At 42.5% G+C, this 19,307-nt stretch overlaps 1 protein-coding gene across 2 annotated transcripts in view; it reads right to left on the bottom strand.

The window, feature by feature from the left end:
* SLC1A3 (solute carrier family 1 member 3) overlaps positions 1-19,307 on the bottom strand; it is a 114,579-nt gene that overhangs the window by 13,234 nt on the left and 82,038 nt on the right. For both annotated transcript variants that reach the window (XM_069221072.1, XM_069221080.1), the window contains exons 4-7: positions 14,864-15,068; positions 11,734-11,776; positions 7,316-7,611; positions 2,382-2,615 (exon numbers count right to left, since the gene is read on the bottom strand). In XM_069221072.1, coding sequence (XP_069077173.1) covers positions 2,382-2,615; positions 7,316-7,611; positions 11,734-11,776; positions 14,864-15,068 — 778 coding nt within the window. The remainder of the gene's footprint in view (positions 1-2,381; positions 2,616-7,315; positions 7,612-11,733; positions 11,777-14,863; positions 15,069-19,307) is intronic.

Below are 19,307 nucleotides of genomic sequence, written 5' to 3' on the forward strand. Positions count from 1 at the left end.
GGTGGATGGAAGGGCGGAATAATGAATGGGTAGATGCATGGATGGAAGAGACAAGGAAACTGTTGTATGCAAGATTCGGCTAACTTGCATTGCCTGGCTTGGTGACATCAGCACTTTAGTTCAAGCTGGGGCCTATTGAACTTCTCCAGCTATTTCCTTGCAGAGAATGAAAGTAACAAAGCAAAGCAAAGCAAACAGCAAAGAAAAAACAAACGAAAGCAGCAAAAACGAAAAGATTAAAAAAGGCTTTCACATACAATTAAATTAAAACACACCCAATGAAAGAAATTGTGTGATGTGCTGTTAATATAAACCATTACAATTTTAAAAAAAACATAAGATGAAAAATGGCACAAAATCAGTTAATTGGAAAAAATTTATCCTGGTCCTTTCCACCACAGAATCTTGTTGATCGCGGTTTGCACATAAAACAGTATAGTAAAAGAATATACGTTCTAATTTCGGAAAAATTATAACTTTGTACATCATGGTATAAGATATGCAAAGATAACATTTTAATCTAGTTTCTGGCATACTACCAGCAAAAATGCAACAACTCATTTATGCATATGAATTAGTGCAACCCTCAGTCGTGGCTTGCACGAAGCAGAAGGGGTGGGGTGGTGCGCGGAGGGGGGGAATTAAATAAAAAATAATAAAAAACGAAAAAAACACTTAACTTACCAATGCACGCCACTCCGCTCCTCCGTCTCCTCGCTGCAGGCAGGCACAGGCTCCCAGCCTGACCTGCGCTAATCCTGATGCTGCTTAGAGCAATGTTAGGATTGGCTGGGAGCTCCCAGCCAGGGCGCTCCCAGGCAGACTGGGAGCCTGTGCAGGCTCTCTCCAGCCCAGCAACTGTGTTTTGCCGGCTGGCTAAACACACAAATGCACGCTGAGGGGGAGTGTGCACCCCCCCTCATTGCTCATCACCCCCGTGGCCTCGCCCCTTTCCCCAAAAACATTAATAAACACAGTTTATTATCGTTTTTTGGGGAAAAGGTTTGCAAATGCCGCTGCTGGCGGGGGAGTGGTGTGATGCACTGCCGCCCTCATGGAGGAGCCGCCCCTGCCAACCCTTACTGTAGATGTTGAGTGACGCAAATGTCAGCAATGTCTATGAACAAAATATCAGCTTTAATGCTCAAACAGCTATAAATTTAGACGAACTCTAACAACAAGCTGTCAATCGGCCAACCTTTGATAAATGTATTATGGCCAGTCACATATTGATTTTGATAACGATTGGGGTTTATATTATTATCTAGAAGTTAGTAACTGAAAATATCCAAGGAAGGTGTCAGATCAGTAAAAGTGTGATTGCACAGTCTGACGCCATAAACATATTAATGATCAGGGTTGTGATCTAATTCCTGGTGTTTACTTACATTTGTGTTTATCGTATGTGTAAAGTGCAAAGAATGGCCAGAGGAAGCTTTATCACAGATGAGTGAAGAAAAAGTCAGTGGAGTGTATTTTCCCGCCTGCCCGGACTTCTCCACAAGGTCTTTGGGTGCAACTGCTGTGTAGTCGTCGCACTGAGGATGAGGCCTATACCTCCACCCACTTACCCCCAGCACACCATGATAGGTCCTGTCTTTACTGCCTGTAATGACGGCCCATATTTGAATCAGTAACAAGCTGTTAGAAATGAGGGTGGAATTTGCTGTAGTAGTGCTGCCTGTACATAAATCCTGGGGTTTAGTACCTGGCAGCGGCAGGGGGTTGGATTATATTGCTGTAGGACACCTCTGGGAAAATACAGCCACACCACCTTTCCAAGCCAATGATAGTTAGCAGTGGAGGCTGCTGCTTCAGTGGGTGTCCTGCTTGTCCTGCTGGTGGGTGTTTCTGCAAGTCATTATTGCATACATGCCAACATTATGAATGTGGTAAGAGGGAGATTTTGAAAAATAAATCAGGGGAATTGACTTTCCCCATTGACTTACATTGAAGGAGGTGGGAGACAGCTAATATAAAAATGTACTTGGCTTAAAAATCTGGGACCTTCCACCTGAATCAGGTCTGTTGGCATGTACGTTACTGGGACAATGGTTTTCACCCAGCAGTGGGCCTGCTTTCAAGATTAGGTTTCAATAAAGAAAGCACAATTTCTTTCAATCAATAAAGATGGGGGAAAAAACTAAAGAACATTCTAACAACAATTTGTTTTAAATATTTTTAAAAGTAAACCTGTTAATAATATTAAAAGTAGGTTTACAGCAACATTTACAAATTGGGATAAATTTAGAGCGCGAGATGGAGTATGTGGGTGGGGATGTGGGTAAAGGTAGGGTTAAGGTAGCAGCTGTGCTTAATTTGTAAAAACAAATAAGTGGATAAGTTCATTCATGCATTAGATGTAAGTAATTCACTCTTACCTTGAAGATGTGCCAAGGGCTGTGATCAGAGCCTGAAGGATTCCTCCAATAAACACCCAAGGGTTCTTCCGTGTCACCGCAAAGTAGAGCAAGGGAAGGACAATGACTGCATGGATAAGTAAACCAATGATGACTGTGATAGTGTACATGCCCAGCTGCCCACCAACCACACCCATATCCTCCATCTCAGCAATCTTCCCAGCAATCAAGAAGAGGATCCCAATGGGTGCATACCTACAAACAAATCAAAAGGCAATGTCAATATGGCATACAATTCTCTGATTCATTAATAATGACTTTGCAGTGTCTCATACAATATAGCCACTCTCCTCTCCTGCTTTTTTCCCACTCCTCTAAAGCTGGCCCCAGCACCCCAGTAAATTAGCCAAAAATCAAGGAATCACCATGAATGATGAAGATTGTGTAAATAAGTAGGTTTGCTGTTTATTAAAAACATGCAAACAACAATCTACTTCTCAATAATCAGTAGTGACTTAGATTAGCTGAAGTATAGGTACCTAAAACTGTCTCACCTGCTCCCTGGCTTTAACATTCTGCAGTCCGCTTGTCCCCAGGCTAGACTCTAATTAGAAATGTGTGTGTTATTTGTCAATGTCTACAGCTTAAATGAAACCTCATACACATGTATTCGCATTATATTATATTATATTTTATATGGTTTATTTCCAAGAGAGAAAAAAGGAAGGTGATTTGTTCCCACTGCTCTTCAAAGAGTGATCCCATTGTGCAGGCATCCATTGTGTAATACAACTTCAAACCCACCAGTCAATCAGCCACCTTAAAGATGTGGACACCATGCCAATAGTGCTGCAAGGATACTTATCAAATCATTAAATTATGATTATCAAAATGATTTTCTATTCTAGCCGAGCCATACATTCAGACCTTGTTTTGAAAACTCAAAATATTCATGCTTTTACCTCTAGTATATTTAAAGAGATGTGACAACCCCGATGTTTCAGAATCATCTGCTTATCTGTAATAATAAGATGCTCTACAGACAACCTATACATTTTTATCAAATCACATTTGTACATGATGATGAAAAAGACAATGCTCAGCAGTGTCAGCCTCCCAGTTACTTAATCAGCTAAAGTTATAGTTTCCACCAATATTTGGTTCATTTTGAACATCATGTGTGAGGTCTCCAGTGCCTGTCAACCAACTTGGACATCGATAGGTTCTTGAGTTATAAATATCTTGCACTTTCCCTGGTCTTAAACGGAATATTTGAGTTAAACTTGGCCTGCCTGAAAGATGAAACATCCCATCCACTTCCAGAATAAGTGACCAGTCTGATCCCCAAGTCAGGAGCCTATATTTCTCTTACCGGTCTAGGAGAAAAAATGCATAAGGTGTTGCATTAAAATCAAAGCACTTTCAGAATCTGTTTGATTTTAGTGAGGAGTCTCTGTCATTGAAGGTTGACAATATGCATTTTAGTCGATCTTGTTTGAGACTGCATAACACTACTCACTCTAATGCAACCCCCACCCCCCGCCAACAAATATTTCTACCACAAAAGACTCTCCTACCCTTAGGAGCAAGACCCTTCCACATTATGGCTGTACCACTTGGGCACAGACATCATTTCAAGTGCTCAAATCAAGTATAGCCCAGTGCAACCAGCCACCAAAACCTCCCCTGTGCCAGAACTAAATATCCAGGTGTAAAAGACATGCAAGAAAGTGGCAGAGCTTGATATACTGCAAAGATCCATCATGCCACTAGTCCACATACCATACACAGCCATATGGGACACAAAGCAATCGGATTGGTACATCAATTCACACTGAATCCGACACCCCATTTAAAACCTATAACATTTGTTTCTCATACAATGAACATGTTCTTTTCCAAGTTAAGAGACATGGAACAGACTGCAGAGGGCTAAATAAGCCCCTGCAATTGACACCACATAAACAATAGGGCCACCACAAAAAAACAAACCAACCTGCTATAGAGAATTCTGCCAGTCACTACCATAGAGGGTGCAACGTCCTCTCCCATGTGATGCAGTGAAACTTAACTAGCAACATTCACACAGTGGAAGCCAAGGTAAGCACCTGTTGATGGAAGCAAGGATTAGAAAAGTCTAACTACTAATTCCCTGATTAGGATTTAGGCGCTGGCATACTGTGTGGCCAGAAATAGCATATCCATCCAGTATATCCGACACATAAATCTGCCTATCCTGAGTAATATTGCCCAGAATGGTAATAACATGGGTCCAAGTTTACCATGTAAAAAATTGCTGCCGGGTCACGATTCCACAGGGAGTGCGGAGCTGGGATAGGTGTATACGACCAGTCCGTCTTCAAGGAAATGTCCGTTATTGACTGGACTACTGAAGCTCTCCGACATCCCTATGGGACCCATCCTTTAATGTGAGGAGGGTTCCTGTATTATACAGTTATTTTAGTTCATTAGTGGAGTGAGGATTAGGTAGGTGGTTTAAGGTCCTGACGAATTGCACCAGATCTTTTTTGACTACTTGAGCGAGAAACGTTGACCTACTTTATGGCAGTATAGGGACGACCGGTCCTGCCTTCAATACATCCCCAGAAGATAGGGTTTGTGGTTACCAGACACCGTATATGAATAGGGTAGAATAGACATTACTATATTTTCCCCTTACTCATTGTTTTTAATGATGACAGAGGGTTTCTCTTTTTTCAATAAATTGTTCTATTGTGATTTTTCCCTCTAGTCATTTTTAACAGCATCTCCGTTTACCAATCCCCACATAATTGCACTCACACACCGGCAAATATCCTCAATAAAAGTTCTCCAGCAAAAAGCCCCCTTGAGGGGCCTGTCGTGCATTGCAGCACCGGCCTGACGGGGAGCAAAAGCCCGACGATGAAGCATGTCACTAATTGGTGAGTGAGGGCTCTTGTTCCAGATTTTGGATATTCACAGGGACCTGTTTTCTTCTTTTCCTCATTGGGTTTAGCTTTTATTATCCTTTTTGTGGAACTGTGCATTCAGTAGTTTTGTGATCTATATAGGAGTATCATGCACAGGACCATTTTTTCTCCTTCTTTAAAATCTTCCACTACTTAGGCCCTCTTTTTGTTTTTGTTGTTGGGTCCCCATTCTTACCAGAATAAAATACTGTTTCCCCCTTCCGTTTACCATTTGCTTAGAAGAGGTAGTAAATAGGAGTGGGTGGGATCACTGTGGGTTGGGTGTGGACAGAAGATGAGGAGGGTATCCAAAGTGGGGGACGCTGCAGGGGGCACTCAATTATGCTCCACTCATGCTGTAGGAAAAAGCTGGGTAGCAGTTGGCCTGCTGGTTAAATTAGTTCTGGTCCTGACGCAGAAACACTGGGCCGGTTGTGTTCCGTCGGACTGGTATTTGCCATGGAGCTAAAAACTGGCTCGTAATCAGGACTGCGGTATGAGGTGGCCAGGCGTTCATAGACCAATCATTTAGAAATCCTCATACACACACTGGGTCTACTAATCAACTGTTTAAACTATCATGGTATAAGCTTACAGCAAGGAAACTTTACAATAAAAGCTAATAGTCTAACTCCATCCAAGTACAGGACTAGAGAGGCTTCCAAACTTACACCTGCTTCACTCCCTACACATGTGTAAGGACAATGAACTGGCATGAAACCACATACTTCACGGGGAGACAATCACATTCTTGGGCAAACTCCCATAGCATCTATCAGAGATGAGCTGACAGACATCGTATGTTGCGGTGAGGTATGTGAATGCACAACTCTGAGTTAAAACTACTCTTCATTCTGATTGCCCACCAGAAAGCAGGTATTAAAACCACAAACCTTGCTATCAGGAGCACTGTGTTAAATAAAGTCACTTATGGAGCATTCTTACATCATTCCTCTCTGCTGTACCAATAGGAGAACCTTAACAGATATGACTAGGCCAAGCAAGTTCTGGGCAGAAGAACAAGGATCACCCAGTGGCTGCATACACAGACGACACATTGTAAGCACTGCATCAAGGTAAGGAGAATAAGTGCTTTCAGTACGCCAAAGCCAAGGGCAGCAGACTGGCCCTGCCCAAGGCTATTTTCCACAACAGAAGTATTTCTGCCCCAGAGAAATCTGCAACTTGGCTAAAAGGGGATCTTCATAGCCTTACCTTGCTATGCCAAGCATAGCATTGTTGCCCCTTGACTATAAAAGAACAAGGAGCAATAAATGGTTTAACACCCAGAGGTGTAAATACTATTCAAAGTCAAATCATGAGAAGTACATTTAGAAGGAGGCACACCTACAGCACACCTCCCATCACCAAGGTGTCTGACACCTACCAAAGTGTCCCTGCAGACCACCAACCCCAGGGAGGGATACCTTTTGACTCAGCATAAGAAAGTGATAAGACACACTGGATCATCACACTAATGACTGTCTATTCCAGCCAGCCCCACACACAGGAAGAAGCAGCAGTAAAGGTGTTTATTCAATGTAAGTAACTTGGAAAAGGTGACAACCCCCCCCGCCCCACCACCCCCCTGGACTCAGGGCCTGATTTAGATTTCTGCAGATGGGTTACTCTGTCACAACGGTGACGGATATCCCATCTGCTGAAATATAAATCCCACGAGAAATAATGGGATTTATATTTCGGTGGACGCGGAATACGTCACCATTGTGACTGAGTAACCTGTTGACCGATATCTAAATCAGGCCCTCAGTTGTCTGAATCCCATAAAAATCCCCCTGCAGACTAACGGATCTAGTGATGAGTGCAGCTAGTCACTGGGCTGGCACGTACAAAGACACACAAAGAGCCGGGTGCCATTAGTAGGTGAAGCACAGAACGTCACAGTACCGCCAGTGGTACTGGTAAAGGTGCAAGCCTGGTAAACTGATTTAAGTTTGATGTAAATATTAAAAAAATTATTAGGAACAAACATTTAGCACCTACCACATGATGACCGCCACTAATCTCATGATAGCTTCATTCAGGCTGTCGAAGAAGTCCTTCAGTGCCTTTCCTTGCTCCTTCATGTTCCCAATGACCAAGCCAAAGCACATGGAGAAGACTACCAGACCGAGAGCGTTGACCCCGTTCACTGCCCCCGGCACAGGGATCATTTCTTCCCTCATCTTGGTCAACGTCTGCATGGCCTCCGAGACATTGTTAATGGCGGATGCTGCAATAGCGGTTTCGTTTGTCGGCATTGTTATTTTGAAAATCTTCTTTTCATAATTTGTTTTGAACTATTAAAAGAAGAAATAATGGAATAATTGGCACAATTACATGTTTGCTGTGTGCCAGATGACAAAACAAGTATTTTTCTTCTGACCATTTTATTCGTTTTTCCTTACCGTGTCATGACACTTGTGAAGGAATTGGGGATTATCGTGACACATTAATGTTAATGTTGTTTTCTCGAGTAAACTGAGGAAATTAACTCACATCCATTAATGACAAGCATTGGCAAAACCAACAGATCAGGCCTTGTCAAGCTCTTTGTGGTGTGATTTGTTATTATTTTTTGCAGATATATGGCAGATAAATTAAAATAAAAAATCTAAAGGATGCTTCCATCTAAATATTGTGGTCATATGCTTAAAAGTAAAACAGAAAAAGTAATTTAAATATTGCTCCAGCTTGCACTGCTTTGGAAGTTGTTGGGCATTCTAAAAAATAAATGATAAAAAGAAGATGGAAGACCTGCTACATATCAAATAAAGAGAACGGAGAAAATCTAAAGGGGTTGCCCACTATCCCTGTCACTAAATGCATTCATATTTAGGTGGATGTGCACAGGTGATTACACAAATGCTGTCATTTCCATGAAAAAAGTCAATCACATAACTAGATGGGGTTCCGATACCATACCCACGCACCTTGATTGGCTGTACAAGCTTTGGGACTTACTAGATTTGGAGAAGCTGGCGGCAATGATAGAACAGAAACTGCCACAATTTGATAAAACTTGTGGACCATGCTTAAAACATCTTTCACAAGAATTCTTGGAGCTTACCTTCCCCGCCCTCTTGAGAATTTTTCGTCTTACGTCCATCGGCCCATCCTAGGCCTAGTTTGTGTGGAAACTAACAGGATATGTGGGCTGGAGAGACATTATATAGGGCACCTCTTTCCTAATATTTAAGCTAATTATTTAAAGGTACAGGTATTCATTCCTTCCTATATATCCCTTGAGTCTTTCCACCCTTTTTCTCTTTCTCAACTCATCGACCAGTGGTTATAGGCGAGATGTTTGTATTGTTTTAAAAATTAAATAAAAAGATTTAAACCATAAAAAAGCCAATCACAGAAGTGGGCTGACCTATTGCCCCATGCAGTATAAGAGGTGGTGCTGAGGCAAAGAACATAAAAAGAGAGAAGGAACATAGAGGGGACTGATAGATGTAAATACAGGACAATGTATTTCACAGTAATCTTGGGGGAAATAGGGATCAGGCTAAGTAGTTTAGCAAAATAGTAGTAAGGATGAATGAAGATGACGCAGACCTTGCAGTTATCGGCAATTTGAGGAGGCATATTAGAATAATTGGGAAGTTCACGAACCAGAGATTTACTTTTATAAATATGAATAAAGATAAGCACAGGTGTATTGATTTTTCGAAAAACATCAAAGGAACAATCTGACGCAGATTGAACAATGGTTCCTCCAAGTATGAGTGAGGCAGAAGATGCTGGCAGAGAATGAAAGGTGAGACTGAAAATTATACCATGGTCTTAGGCGTCAGAGGAAAAGGGATACATGCTTTATAGTATATTACGGTTTTAGGTGTCACAGGGATGCAAAACAACAGAAAGAAAGAAATGGAGGTAAGGAGGAGAGTCAAGGAAAGGAGAACTAAAGAAAAGAATATCTGTTCTGGAAGGGTCTATAGAAAGGAAAGAACTATACAATCTTGAATTACGACAGGTGGTCAAGCAGTGATGCAGTAGCTAAAAGAGCAGAGAAGGGGCCAAACACAGAGAATATATTCTAATATATGTGACAGGGAGCAGCTGTAAACAAAGAGGAACAATACAATAAAAAAAGGAACGTTATATAGATGGAGAATAGAAGAGAACAAAGTTCCAATGCCTTGTGGACATAAATCAGGAAGATGTGGGAGGTTTTAGCCATGACTGATTTTAGTTTAAGAATAGAATCAAGCAAAAACATACCCAACTGGACCTTAGTAGTAAAGAGTGTGAAGGAGAAGGGAATGATCCATGGTGAGAAAAGCTCAAGATGGATAAGGACAGATGCATGTTAACTCTGATAGGCACTGGTAAGAAACTTGTAAAAATAGTGGTGCTAGTTTACTCGGGAAATTGCAAGTGACAGTGTGGCTTCTGAGGGTGACAAGCCTGCACTGTGGTAGTGTTTATGGGTTTCATCATCTTCCTAAAATAAAACTGCAAGAACTATGTTGTACATCTAATTTAAAACTATTCTAAAGTGATGCATTTTGTCTGAATCAGGAGCCATTGTGGTACTGAATTGTTCATTGGAATCATCAATGTTAACACGTTATTCTAGTTTTGGTGTTGTGACCATTGGGAGTTGATTGGCAGCAGTGCTGAATTTATAAAAGAATCGATGCCAGGTTCCAAAACTTTGCTCACACTGTTGAATGCTGGGTTGCTGAATACCGAGGTTGCATTGACTTGATTCCCCCCCATGCCTCTTTGATCCAGCACCAGACAATCCCTGCCTCTTTTCTCACACTTCCAGTTTTTTAACATCCCTGCTTTCTCCCTCTGACACCGTTTTCGGTTTTCCCATCTTTCTCTTCATTCTTTTCCCCTTTTGTGTTTTTCTCTCTCTATTGGGCCTGATCAAACTGATAAGGAAAACTAAGTAAGTTCTGGTCTCCAAAAATGAGTGCTGCTGGGCTCCACCTGCAGCCTCCAGCTCAAATTAAGCACTGGCTGGTAGTGACCAACCTGTGGGCCCAATTACCAAAACCATCTGCGCACCCATTTGCATTTTAGGTGTTCAGATTACTTGACTTGCAAGTCCAAAATTCACTGGTAATACGATTTACTCTCATAGCCTATTATCCCAGCGTGATGTAACATTACATTGGGATAAATCTACTCCTAGGGAAGGCGAGAGGGCATTCTATGGCATGAATGAAAAGAAAAGTTGGTAAAAACCCAGAAACTCATGAGTTTTCCAAAGCCCAATGTGCATCCGGTTGGGGGCAGAGATTTACTACTATGAAGTGAAGGATTGATGGGAGTTTAGAGGAAGGGGTTTCTTCATAGGGTGAAATACCACTCAGTTCCCATGTGATTGGAAAATTCTAGAGATACTTAAACCACTTGAAAGGAGGAGCATTTGTAATGCTCTTATATGCTCAAAGGCTCTTATGTGCCAGTGGAAAAACAAGAAATCCCGACCTAGGAGTAAGTTTATTTATTTTTTGTTATCCTGTCCATTGGATCCACCTCACGAGAAAATAATAACTTTATGGGTGGACTTTTGTTGTTGTGATCAACAACTTCTACATTGTTCGGACTCATAGGTTTTTCTTTCATGTACCCTTAGGCTATTTGTGAATTTTAGCACAACAGGATTTTATAGCTCTGTAAACTACTGAAGCTATTGATCGTTTTTGTTGTATGGTACTCTCTTTCCCTTGCCATTCCCTCATTTCCTCTTCCTACGGCCCAGAAGGAATCACTTGCTGAAAGGTTTGAGTTCAGTTTAGGCTCCTTTGGAAGGCATGTTGTCTCTTTCACTTGGGCAGGCAAACAGCCAAGGCATTCTGAAAATTTACTGCATGGCACTGGCTGTCTGCTTGGGAGTGCAATAGTTCATTATATGGAAACTGGAAAGATTAACCTTCGCATTATGCAGTGCATAAAAACACATGAATGGCGGCTAAGGCTTGGGATAAATGTCAGCTTACTGGTGCGTGTCTGATGCCACAAAAGATCGGAAGTTTAGTTTTCTTCTTGTAAAGTTTATAGCCAAGCGGAGGTGGCCAAGAATAGGAGTGAAAGGATGGAGAGTGAGGCAGATGAGGTAATGCCACCCAGCTCGTTCATTTCCTTTTACATGGATTTCTTCAACCTCACTCTGGCAAAAGTAGTTACATCACAGGCCGCAAAGTACTGGAGAAGCGACAGAGCTAAAATATTCATTTAACTGGAATGCTTGCATGAAAGCATCTAAAAACAGAAGCAACAGGTCTCTGTTTACAAGACAAAGTAGATGATAAATCACTGTACTTGCACTTTCAATGAGATACTGCACAGCATTTATCAATAATTATGTGTTAATCGGTCTTCCATCATCCATCATACCCTGGATGAAACAAGTGTTGAATGCACTGCAGCATTTTTGCCATCAGCTGAAGTCTTACCTGTTTAAAGCAAGCTTCCACCATGTTTGGAGGGAACATATTTCTGTAGAGTTAAAGAAAGTATACAGTAAGACTGTTTGATAATATTAAATAACACAACAAAAAATACATGTACGCTGTTAAAAAAGATCCGTGGTTGCAAATGGGACATTTGACTTTGTTAGCAAGGAAACAACTACTACCTACGTCTAATTGTTTAGGGTCTGTGTTTAGAATTTAATGGGATTAAGTTATTGCTAAACTCCTGCGATCTCCCCTGCCAACTTCATAGTCCGAAGCACATATACTTTCACTATCATGGCAGAATCCCCTCCACCGCGCCACGAGGCACACACAATTTCTGGAACAGAGAGTGACAATTGCTACATAATTCTGACATTGTTTGCCATAGAGAGAGGAAGACAGCGCCTAAAAGTGTGTCCTGCCAACTCAGAGATGGTGCTCGGCACCTGTGTATCTGTCTCTGGGCCTTAAGGACTTCCCGGGTTTCTCCCATGGACAGGTGTGCATGTGTGGCTGGCTGTTTATTAGTAACAATCATTGAAATGCAGGGCTAGTAAAATGGAAGTGAAATAAAATCCAATAAAAACCAACAGCTGCTAATTTGTAGAAATGGGATGCTCAACCTTTTTTGGGAAATGAGCAACATTTGCATTTCCAACATATAGTGAGCAACTCAAACTGGAGAAAATGCTGTCAGTTTTCAATAATGCCCAGTTGACACATTTTGCAATTGACAATAATGAAAAATATTGCACCCTTTACACTTATCTACAATCACACTATAAATGTGCACTATGCGAGTATGCGTAATGCCATGTTAATTATTCATTTTGCAGTCTTCGACACATCCCTACTGCAACACAGTTTCAGGTTAGCCTAAGGCACCTTTATACTTTAAAAATTTATAAAAATACAATAAAATCCTTGGGTGCAGTGTAGCACTTCTTCCGCCTATTTAATATGCAAAAGAAAATCCAATCTATCCTGGCCCGCTGTGGATGGCCTAAACCCTGCTGCCTTGTCTCCACCTAGAATGCTGTCGCTGGACCCAAGTGTGGTGGAATGCTGAGTCTGGCTCATTTGAGCTATGCCTAGACGTGTTGACCTTGCTCCATGCTAGGCCCCACCTGTCACAAGTCCAAGCCTGGCTGCAAGCCAGAAGCCAAGTATGTTGGAAGCGATTTGCTAAGATAGATGACAGTTTATCACATGTGTTTCAATGGATCAACCACTATACCAAGGCCAGCACGCTGCCTGCGTGAAAAGAGGTACTCCACAACCACACAACCACGCAATGTGACCCTTCAAAACAACAGCCCAAGTGAGCCAGGCTCTAAGCCATATCAGTTAGGAAAAACATCCGCCTCAAAAAATAACAAATGCCTAAGTGTCCCTATCAGACCTAGCTAGCAACATTTTAGAATGGGGCTGCTGGCTTACACTGAGGATTTTATCCACTTCCTTATCTGATAAACAATTCACAAGTCAGAGAAATTTTACTCTGTGAGCCTAATTACACATGCCCATTAAATTGCGATCAAAGTGGTTGGATGTTTGTCCCCCTCACTAATTAATTACCAGATGCATTAAAAATCGCACCCTTCATTAAATTTCAGCAGGGGGAAAAGGCCCGGGTTTTAAAGTTAAAGGGACATGCAGATTTTGGTACCACAATACCCATTATTTCCCCAAAATGTAAGAAAAGGCAATAATGATCTTATCTGATAAATTCCAAATCTGGGTGCCATCATCATCACATCCCACACAGACCACTTATAATCCAAACAGATGGACACTTATGCAGTCTCACATTTTGATAGAATCCATACAGTTGCACATGTATTCAAGTCTATAAAGAATATAGTTTGAGAGCCTAGGAAACAGGAATCATTTTAAAAAATGTGGTCAACGTCTTTACATATAAATGGAATGCCTTTATTCTAGACTCACCATAAATATTGGAAATGATCCTTGGAGGAATGAAACCGTACATACCTGATTTCAAACAAGAAGTTCAATCCTTTGCGGTACCACCCTGCTCAAGAGGAGAACTACCTAACTATCTCGCTTAGGAACCAATCATTGCTGGATGCCCATGGCAGCTCCTGCTCGTGATCTCACTTCTTCTGGAAACTCCAGTGTAAAAGAAGACTAAAGGAATATTTCTCAGGATGTACACCAAGAGTGAGAATGATACTCTGCCAGTCACTAGAACAATACCATCACGCAAAACATTTAAAGGTCACCTCCACCTATGAAGGATACCCAGGGACGGGTAATGGAAGCCCCTTTGCACATGTTAACTGGCATCTTTCATCTGCTGATTGCACTATTTGGGTGTTACACTGATACTAACGAGGTGAAACCTTTGCTAGATAGTGTTATTTGAAAAAATTGACAAAATAATGAAGTGCTACTGCCACAAATTGTGCCACAGTACGCCTCATACTTTTGCCTCTTTCTGCCACATAATTTAGTTACCCACACTGCATTATTCCCCTGTGCCTGATCATAACTGGTCTCCCGAATAGAATGTATTCAGGAGACCAGCTATATCCTCTGTCATGCTGGGGGTCTTATAAAATTTATATAAAGCTACAAATAAATGAGACAAATTGATCTTTTTCAGCAACATTTACAGGAAACAGTTATATGACAAGTGCTTGACTCGCATTAATATTCTATTCTTAATTTAATGGAAGGCGATTCCCCCAGACCCTTGTAATCGAGACTATTCTTTCAACTGGAGGAAAAGGATCCCAACCATAAGTTCGTAACGCAGGAGTCACACCAAGCTGGAGGGTAAGAGGACATTGCGTACATTGAAGAGGAATATGGAACTTGAGCTGTAGGACACTTAGTTTTCCTGATCTCTCCAGATAGTTAATGAAAAAGGAGCAAACACTCTGAACCTGCTTTAAAGATGTGCTATTTAGATCATACGTGTTTAAATTAAATTCCATCACGCAGCTGGTCCACAGGGAGCTGTTAGGACGTCATTTATGTGACCGGATACATTTTAGTGGTAACCAAATAACTTAAACCTTGTGATAATTGCGAAATGAGCACACATAATCATGCTACATTGGCACGGTTGCGACACAACACGTGTGTGAATGTTACATACCTGATTAAATCAAGGAAAGCATCCGCAGCTGTTACTTGTTCGATTTTGCCTTCCCTGTGCATGTTTTCCTTTGTACCCTTCCCGGGGTGGACGATGACCACGATAACTATCCCAATGAACACGGCGATGACAGTGGTCGTCATGTAGTATACAACAGCTCGGAGGCCCATTTTACCCGAGGCCTTGCTGTCAAGAGCAGCCATTCCTGGAAAATAGAAAGTGAAACACGTTAATGGTAGAATAAGGGCAGGTTCCACCAAATTGCTCATTTAGAATCACTTCTAACTCCAAGAGACATCATAGCCATCCGAGGAGGGTTGACGGGTCTGGAGAAACTGGAAATTTCATTCCCGAAGGTATGAATAAACTGGTTGCGAGCTCAAAGCAGTTTACAAACCTCACTCAGTTGTTCCAAAGTGGTCATTTGGAGCGCCATTCACATTGACTTCTCCATACATGTGAAGAGAAGGCTACGCTGCACCTTTTCTCATTTCACAATATGGGTTGTGGAGTCCTAAGTCCTCATCACCCTGTCCATAAAACCCCTTAGTGCCAGCATATCTCACCATGACCAAACAACACCCAGATTTTAATGACTGTCTGTGTGACCAGTTTTGCCTTCGGACTGATGCACACCAAATACTAATCCCAGGGTCAATTAAAGCTACAGGTGGGCCAGTTCTCGAAAGTCAATTGCTACAACTCAGAAATTCATTTAGTGGCTTGAGAAGACCTTATTGTGAATTTGACTTTTTTGTCACAAACCTATCTACTGACGATTCCTCACTTGAAAGGTAAAGGTGAGTAGTTTGAAAGCAACCTCTCAATCAAACCCATGGTTTATAATTCCTACACAGAGTGGTGACAACGCCAAATTGCACCTCTTGAATACCTTCGTCAGAATGTATTTGACCGGATTTTATTTTAAGTGGAATTATCCATCAGGAACATTGGCTGGACTAAATTGGTGTCTAAAAGAATTCAATAAGCATTGTGTTCTGGGTGTCATTTAATCAAAAATGCTATAGTATGGAAATTGACATAATACTCCGTTTGGCCCCTCTACATCAAAACCTATATCAAAGAAAACATAACCTTTGATTTTATGACATGCTAGGAAGTGTCACAATTAAAATGAATACCAAAGCTCAATATGTTCTAAAAGTTTTGGGTTGTGTCAAATGAATAAGATACAGTAACTACAAATTCACACTTCAGCAGTTAAAGGCCAATCACATTAAATCTAAGGTGTTCACAACCTGTGCCATTGATGTCCACTGGGGTGAGGAGGAATGGGTTAGAGAAGGCGCAGGCCTCCGGCGCTCTGGTGAGCGATGAGAGAGCCCACTCCTACCAATCCTGATGCTGCTTTCATGCTGATTACCAGCATGAAAGCAGCGTCAGGATTGATTTGTGGTGTTTCCTGGTCCAGTACGTTGAAGCTTCCAGGAGCAGGAGGACGCCGCAAGGAAGGCGCCTGGATGTAAGTGTTGTAAACATAAGCCAGCCGCCACTGGAATGCACTAAACAGCAGATAGCAGGCTTACTCCAGTTTACTTGCGTGCATTTATGCATTTAAACATTCCATTCAAATGTAACTCAATATTAGAATTGCTGATCAAGGGGAACGTATTTTCCTCTCAATAGTTTAATACTACTTTTTTAAGAGACATGATTGAAGTATGTTCTGCGTACTAAAATAAGTTTTAACTCCTACATGTGAAGGGTAAAACCTCTAAACTCTAAAAAAAAATCAATCGAAATTTAGAAATGGTGCTACAGCAAGCCTCAGGGCCCCGCCTATGCATATTACAAAATCACAATTTCACATTCTAAATAACTGCATTTAGTTACCAGATATACAGTTAGGACCCTAAACTGAGTTCTAATCATGTACAACTAAGCGGACCACTGTCACTATGTACAGAGAGTATGTGAATCGAGGTATTTGGCACATATAGAGGTTCCTGCTCAGGGTCACCAAAAAACTGGGTGTAAATAAAGGATATGGAAGCAAAGTTAGGAAAACACAGGAGCAATCTGGAGGCACAGATAGGTCGGGAAAGCCCAGACTGATACTGAGAGGCCTCGATGGATCTGAGAAGCGCAGGCAGCCACTGGGAGACACAGGTAGACAGTGAGAGGCACAGAGAGGCACAGATTGCTACGAAGCTACACTGATAGGGAAAGGAGAGCACTAGATGACACCGAGAGGCACAGGTAGATACTGAGGCACAGGCAGATACGGAGAGGCACAGGCAGACACTGAGAGGCACAGGCAGACACCGAGAGGCACAGGTAGATACTGAGGCACAGGCAGATACGGAGAGGCACAGGTTGATACTGAGAGGCACAGAGAGGCACAGATTGCTACGAAGCTACACTGATAGGGAAAGCAGAGCACTAGATGACACCGAGAGGCACAGGTAGATACTGAGGCACAGGGAGATACGGAGAGGCACAGGCAGACACTGAGAGGCACAGGTTGATACTGAGAGGCACAGGCAGACACTGAGAGGCACAGGTTGATACTGAGAGACACAGATAAGAGGGGACAGATATTGTCAAAGAGGAGCCCAGGTAGACACTGAGAGACACAGGCAGATACGGAGAGGCACAGGCAGATATAGAGAGGCACAGGCAGACATTGAGAGGCACAGGCAGATAAACAAAGGCACAGCTAGATACTAAGAGGCACAATCAGATACTGAGAAAATGGTTAGTGTGTATCCTTATAAGACAATAATAGCTTGACAAAATTTTCCTTGCCAGACAGTTTGATTATTTCCTGTTTCTCCCCTTCTTTCCTTGAGAGACTTTTCTCACTGAGTCCATGATGTTGTTCTACCTCTGTGATGTTGGGAATTAAATGAAAATGTAATTCTTCTAACAGTCTTATTGATTTTTTAGCAAACCACCTAGTTGTGCCAACTGGTTGCGAGGGACGGTCATGCCTGCTGCTTGACTGCATTTTTCAATATGACTGTGCAGTGTGTCGTGCTCAACTTCATCTTAGCTGTGGTTGATGTTGGGAAGACAGTGCAGGTTGATGAAAAAGGAAGTTGTGTTTGGGTTTTGAAGGCTCTGGGAAGACCTTCCCACCCTGGAGATGAATGGACTCCGGCAAGAGCCTTTATGGAAATGCAATAAAGTTAGTTCTGTGGCTTTCATGTGTCACGGGCCTTTGTGCAGATATTCTCTGCTTTCACAGGGCGCGAGCAAAGGCAGCCATTGTCTGGAGGAGATGTATGTGCCTCTTTAATGGAACTTCGGCTCCCTCTCCCACACGGCTCTCTCGCGCCGCCGCGATCCCATTCGTCTAACCCGCTCAGCCTTCCCCTCTCCTTGCTCCTGATGGGCATGGGAAACTTGGAGGCACGATGGCCACCACAAACAAGGACACCTCGCTTGTTGTCACGACAACGGCAAGCAGCGCACCCGTAATCCCTCTCCACACACACACATACTGAAAGGAATGACGTCCCGGGGAAAAGAGGCCTGGGGGACAAAAACAAAACTTTCCCCATTCCTTTCTCTCCTTCTTCCTCCCTCAATTTCCCCCCAGTGGGAGCGTGAATGAGTCACACAGGGGCTACAATAAAGACATAACGAGCCGTTCTCTAGAGGATTTGAGACAAAGGGCCCCGCACCAGTTCCCAACACGAGCACCATGGGAGTAAACTGGACAGAATGTTTTTGGATCCCCGTAGAGTACAGGAGCGACAAGTGCTGCAATTAGCAAACAACGAAGACTTCGCCCCCTTTATGTGCTGCACCGGAGTTCATTTTAGGGCACGGTGACCATCACCCATCTGTTTAATAAATAATTGCATTCAGAGGGACTCTTAGCACTATCAAAATAGTCAGTTAGGCGCTTGTCTAGTTACCTGTATTAGTTTATTAAGAGTAGAATTCAGTGTCCAGCCATGCATGCGTGAGGTTACACTGGGCAGGGAGGGCTTGTGTGCATTTATGAGCACTCAGTGGATAGGCAGAGAGGAGCAGTTCCTTGCAAAATATTCTGGTGTGCAGCAATGGCGCCATTGTTTGCTGTGCAGAAGGGACACCCTGCTTGGTGCACAAAAACGACACCCCTGCCAGCTGTGCAGCAATTACAACATTGTTAGGTGTGCAGCAATTACGCCACTGTTTGCTGTGTGGCAGACACCATTGTTTAGGGTACAGACATGACAGCAGTGATTGGTGTGCAGCAATGACGCCATTGTTTGGTGTACAGAAATGACAGCAGTGATTGGTGTGCAGCAATTACACCATTGGTTGGTGTGCATCAATGACGCCATTGTTTGGTGTACAGACATGACAGCAGTGATTGGTGTGCGGTAATGACACCATTGATTGGTGTGCAGCAATGACGCCATTGTTTGGTGTACAGACATGACAGCAGTGAATGGTGTGCAGCAATGACACCATTGATTGGTGTGCA

This window comes from Pleurodeles waltl, chromosome 1_1 (genome assembly GCF_031143425.1).
Source record: "Pleurodeles waltl isolate 20211129_DDA chromosome 1_1, aPleWal1.hap1.20221129, whole genome shotgun sequence".
Lineage (NCBI taxonomy): Eukaryota > Metazoa > Chordata > Amphibia > Caudata > Salamandridae > Pleurodeles > Pleurodeles waltl.